This window comes from Populus euphratica, unplaced genomic scaffold (assembly GCF_000495115.2).
Source record: "Populus euphratica unplaced genomic scaffold, PopEup_1.0 scaffold242.1, whole genome shotgun sequence".
Taxonomy (NCBI): Eukaryota; Viridiplantae; Streptophyta; class Magnoliopsida; order Malpighiales; family Salicaceae; genus Populus; species Populus euphratica.
The window spans coordinates 414,334-420,152 of record NW_011500033.1 but is presented as its reverse complement, the minus strand read 5'-3'; the positions used below and the strand labels follow the sequence as shown (position 1 = coordinate 420,152).

The 5,819-nt window shown below is 37.5% G+C and overlaps 1 protein-coding gene across 1 annotated transcript; it reads left to right on the top strand.

Annotated features, from left to right (window-relative positions):
* The first annotated feature begins 641 nt into the window (after positions 1 to 641).
* LOC105142575 (zinc finger protein JACKDAW-like) lies at positions 642 to 3,371 on the top strand. The gene is made up of 3 exons (XM_011050265.1): positions 642 to 1,140; positions 1,267 to 1,663; positions 1,872 to 3,371. Exons 1-3 carry the CDS (start codon positions 999 to 1,001, stop codon positions 2,869 to 2,871), a joined length of 1,539 nt encoding a protein of 512 aa, XP_011048567.1. The 5' UTR covers positions 642 to 998; the 3' UTR covers positions 2,872 to 3,371.
* The last annotated feature ends 2,448 nt before the right edge of the window (positions 3,372 to 5,819 follow it).

The window sequence follows — 5,819 nt, the reverse complement described above, 5'->3', positions numbered from 1 at the left end:
CGGACGGTCCTATCAATGGCAATGCCTAGGGAAACGTAACTAACCTTCTCTCTTTCTCTTTCACCACACATATACTGCACTATCTCTGACTCTCTGCTATCTAGCCACTGTGTGCCAAATTGGGGTCTTAAACTTTAATTATAGTATAATCATTTCAACACTTGTTCATGGGCTGTAAAGGCAAACAACTTTTCAATCTTTCCTTTTCATATATCATCCTTAAGTAAAACAAACAATCCCATCATCAATTACCTTTCTATTTTACTTTTCATGCACCCATGCATCACCTTGCTTGTACTTAGTTAATGCTCCTCTTCCTTGTTTCTACTATTTTATCCCCGATCATTCTTTTTCTCTTGCAGTTACCTTTTCTTTTTCCTGCTGATAATTCGAGTTTGAGCTCTAAAGGCTACAAAGAGAGACGCAATCCTACACATTCTTATTATACAAAGTAGCTTATATACTCTCTCTCTTTCTCTCGTGTGCATATATAGTATATATAGATACACCTCTCTTTTTTTACCATTTACCATCGTGCGTGTGGTACCGATGTGTCTTCTGTGTGTGTGAGGTAGAGAGGTGTGGCCCATTATTGAAAAATATATGGCTGACCGACTTTCAGCAAGATAAAAAGAAAAAAAAGGGACGAGTAAGGCCAAGATAATAAGAGAGAGAGATATTCTATTTACTCATCATGGTTTTTGGTCTTTTCTTTTGAAATCAAACAAAGGCAAACCAGATCTCTGTAACAAGATTCCGAAGTTAATTTGGACTATATTTCTTTTTAGGAGGGGGTGTTTAGATTCAAGCTTGAGTTGTGTTTTTCTTGTCTTCTGGCAGAATAAGCTAATTAGTGAAGTCAGTATTTGAATATACTAAACACTTAGCTGTTTGTGCTGGGAGAAATTAACTCTTGTGCTTTCTTTTGTTTTCTTACGGTTTTTATCCTTTTTCGAAAGCTTTGTTGCGTTGTTGTGTTCGGTTCAATTTAGGTAGAAATGATGCCTGGTGATGCTTTCTCACTACCATCTTCAATAGCAGGGTTTGCTCAAGACCAGAATAATGCAAACCCTAACCCTAGCCCTAAAACTAATCCTAATCAAGCGGCCAAGAGGAAAAGAAATTTACCAGGAACACCAGGCAAGTAGCATGCTTAATTTCTTATTTTTCTTGGTACCCATCTCTTAGTAAGTTATCGCGTATGCTCAAAACTTACTTTAATTGAATAGTATAGTCGAATAAACTGTTTCTATGTCGTCTTCACAGATCCAGATGCTGAGGTTATTGCTTTATCTCCGAAGTCTCTCATGGCTACAAACCGGTTTGTATGTGAAATATGCAATAAAGGATTTCAGAGAGACCAAAACTTGCAACTTCATCGAAGAGGTCACAATCTTCCATGGAAGCTAAAGCAAAGAACCAACAAAGAGGTACGAAAGAAGGTCTATATTTGCCCAGAAAAGACCTGCGTTCACCACGATCCATCTAGAGCTCTCGGAGACTTAACTGGCATAAAGAAGCACTTTAGCAGAAAACATGGGGAGAAGAAGTGGAAGTGTGAGAAATGTTCAAAGAAGTATGCAGTTCAATCAGACTGGAAAGCTCACTCCAAGACTTGCGGGACTAGAGAGTATAAATGTGACTGTGGGACTTTATTTTCCAGGTACTAACACTGTTACTACTATATAAGAACACACACTTGGTTGTTGGTTTTCTGTCATTGATTACGTAGCAGATGAAATAAATGTTATCCCTTTGATTTTTCTTTTGAATTAAATGATACTTCATTTATGATTATACTTGCTAGGTAACCATAATAAGTGCTGATAGATCAAATTTTGAATTGGGGTTTCTAATATATACCAAAACAGGAAAGATAGCTTTATCACACACAGAGCCTTTTGCGATGCCTTAGCTGAAGAAAGTGCAAGAATCACTTCTGTTCCAGCTGCAGCAAATCTAAATTTCAGAAATGATACAGTAGATTTGCCTCATGGATTTCCTGACCGGCCGGGAGTTCCAGATATCGCAGGCATTTCACAATTCAATTCAGGTTTTGGACCTGATTTCAGTGGCATGACTCCAGGAAATTCTCTTGGTGCTGATCAACAAAAGCCTGGACTTTCTCTGTGGCTAAATCAAGCCAATTCACATATTAGTCCCAATTTAAATCTTTATGTGCCTTCGAGTTCTAGTGGTTTGCCTGAAATGGTGCAAATGGGATCAGCCAATCTCTATGGTTCATCATCCACGGCCAATTTTGGGAATTTAACCTTATCTGGACTCCCTCATGGGCTAAAGGAAGAAGGTAGTAGTAAAGCCAATATGGTGAATACATCAGCTTCTTTGTATTCTGATAGTATTCAGAACAAGCAATCAAAGCCAGCTGCAGTGCCCAATATGTCTGCCACTGCACTTCTACAGAAGGCAGCTCAGATGGGTTCTACAAGAAGCAACCAATCTTTCTTTGGCAACAATTATGGACTAATGAGCTGTTCTTCTTCTTCTCCTACAACAAACCCCATCTCTCTCAACCAGAATCCAAACGAGCTACACCAAGTCTTTCAAAATGTTAAGCAAAGTGCAGCCGAGAGCCTCACAGCAACAAATAGTACTGTAGCAATGAGTGATGCAATGATGGGTACATCTAGCAACCTTGATCAACTTATGATGCAAACAAGTGGAAAACTACAAAATGACCAGTCTCAGTTGAAGCATCAAAGAGGTTCAAATTCTATCGAGAGTGGTTTAACAAGAGATTTTCTGGGTATGAGTAGTGAATCCAGTCGTCCATTTTTACCACAAGACCTAGCGAAGTTTGCTTCAATAAGTTCAGCCATGAGTTTGAACCATTTCACTGTCAATCCTTGATGATCTTGCACGCTACGTGAATTGCACAAGGCCTGTTTTAAAATCCAGGCTAAAACAGAAGAGATGGGCTCGGTAGAAATGGTGGTGAAGGGAAGGGCAGCTCGTGATTACTGGTGGTGGCCCAGTGCATGAAACATGTCAGAAAAAGACTAAACAATTAACAAACTCCAAGTCATGCATGTTCTCCTTGTTTTTCTTGTTGTTTTTATTTTCTTGTTGTTTTATTTTCTGTCTTAACGCTCTTATCGTATACCCCTACTTGGATCATTTTTTTTCTTTCTTTATTGAAATTGAAAGGCACGGAAAACAACGACATATCGCTGACTGATCGTCAACGAAATCCGGGCACCTCGTCAACGTTGGTGGGTTTTTGGAAGAAGGAAAAACCAACTCTTTGTTATAGATTAAAATCGAAAACAATGAGCACCAACTAATAAGTTGGTGTTCCATTTGTTTAATATATATTATAATAATCGAAGTCTTGGGGAGATTAGGCTTTACACGTCTCTCTCTCTCTTTTTGGCTAAGATCAAGCTGTGTACATGTGTATTCTAGGGTCTCTTTCAACTAGGGAGAATCTAGGTAGTACTGCGTATGGCTAAACTCTTTTGATTTTTTCTAGTGTTGATTATGGCCGAAGGAAGCCTGGGAAAAAATTCAGGGGTCAAGAAGAAGAAGAAGAAGTATGATTTGTCGAAGGCAGTATGATGAGATTGTCAAAATTCCTCACTGACTAAAATGGAATTAATGGCTTTTTTCCACATGGCAAGTCATTATTGGCAATGAGAGTTAATCAAGTGTTATACGTCAAAATGTCAAGTACAAAACCTATATTATCACCCTAATAAATCTCGGAAAGTAGACATAGATTTCTATGAAGCAAGTGATATGATTCTCGTATGCTAGTTTCCTTCTAATTCATATCATGACTTACTAATTAAACCAATGCAAATAATGAAATAATAATTATCTCAAGCATGTTTGGATTAAAATTAATAATTAACTCAGGTATATCCATGAATGAAAATTCCTATAAGAATAATAATTAACTCATGATCTACTTCCTAATTCCTATACATACATGAGAATAAAAATTCGTATATTCTAACAATTCGGTCATCCGATCCACCCAAGGAATTCCATGAATGTTTGGTAGAATATTGTTGCGTTTCCCTTAGAGATTAAAGAAAAAACTTAAAAAATGATCGTTTAGGATCAGAGATAATATTATATATGTACTCGTTCAAACAGGTTTTGGGATAAAAAAATTTCTATTTTTTTCAAAAAAAAAATTCCCAGTCACCCAAACCAGGACATGGTTCCAAAGCCGCCTCAACAAAATTACTGCTTGAATTTGGGGTCAGACTGACGGCTTACAAAGATGCATGGGAAGTGGGGGATTCTTGCACAATGGCAAGGCTGGGTTAATTTATACCAATAATTAACAAGTTGCAAGCAAATCAATACTATAAAGGAAGATAACTTCATCCACAATCCAGTTAGAAAGCCATTTTAATTACACAATATTTGTGTTTCAATTTTAACTTCGTTGGAAAACTGCATCTGTGAGGTCGCCTTTCCATTTTCCATGTATCAAACACTTTCATTGTCCCCTTTAGGTTTTGCCTAATAATCCTAGAAAGATTTTTTTTTTTTTTTTGCCCTAACAACCTAGCTAGAAAGCTAGCGACATAGGTCTCTTTCAGACAGTTTTTAAGGGGACCATTCTTGTATGTGAACTCCTCCTATTGTCCATGGTGCACTGTTAACCCTAATAAACCGTTGAAGGGTCGCTATGAGCAGCAGCACGTATTTGACTTTCCATTAATGCCTTTTTATGATAGACATTTTGGCAAGGAGATGAAACGGGCATCAGGCATGTATAGTTAGAGTTAACTTTACCATTTCCCATTTACTATAAATTATTTATAACCGAAAAGGGTGTGCATTTTTTAGAGGTTTGAATAAGAGAAACTTTATAGTAATGAGTATCACCTTTTTATTGGTACTTGTCACGACCATGTTTTCGAGACCTGGGCAGAGCTATATCTTTGGAGTTTGAAAACTGTTTCAAAATGACAATCTCTCAGTCTTTATGGGATGTTGCACTAACATCGAAACTGGTTTTGGACAACTAAATCTTGATCCTGGCGTTGAATTGTTATTTTTAGAGAAGAAGAAAAAGAACGAAAAATCAAACCCTTATATTTAGATGCCGTGTTCTTAGCCTCACAAGAAAACTAATACCAACAAGAGAGATCAATCAACTCATTAACTCGTCTTCAAAGGAACCCTCATGAAATTTGTTAATCTACAATGATAGGACTGCGACAAGTGCCATTAAAGATCAATGGTCAATAGTACGTTAAACCTATAGCTAGTTAATTGTTCTGTGCCATTAGTGGGGCCAAAAAAAAGCAGCCTGACACTAGGCCCAACCAGACCTGCCAGTCAACTAGACCTAACCAAGCCTGGCTAGCTGCAGGTCCAACCAACTTGGAGGTTCGTGGCCCAACCATGAGAAAAGAAAGAAGAAAGGAGGATAAGGGGAGAGGAAAAAAAAGAGAAAAGAGAGAAGAGAATGGAGAAAGAAAAAGGATAGAAAAATGAAGAGGTGGACTGGAAATAGCCCATCATACCCCGCTAACAATGGAGAGGAAAGGGAAAAGAAAGGAAATAAGGCCACCCTAACTAAACTCTCTCCCCTGTTAACATAACTCAACCTTTATTATTTGGCACAACTCAGTTTTTCCCAGCTTGGCATAAGGTTTTCAATATATATCGTTACACGTGTGCGACATCTCAGCTATTATCTATTTTCAGGGTATATATATATATATAAGTTTATTTAGCATATATAAAGAGATAAAGAATTCTTATCTCTTACGAGTAAAAAGAAGGAGAGCTGTCACCTAGTATTTTAATTACTAAAAATCCTAAATAGTCTC

Bases quoted from the DNA above. Each gene is read 5' to 3' on its own strand.
- LOC105142575 (XM_011050265.1), top strand. From the start codon at position 999: ATGATGCCTGGTGATGCTTTCTCACTACCATCTTCAATAGCAGGGTTT. The intron at 1,141-1,266 runs GCAAGTAGCATG...TCGTCTTCACAG, and splicing joins AAATTTACCAGGAACACCAG to ATCCAGATGCTGAGGTTATT. The intron at 1,664-1,871 runs GTACTAACACTG...ATACCAAAACAG, and splicing joins TGTGGGACTTTATTTTCCAG to GAAAGATAGCTTTATCACAC.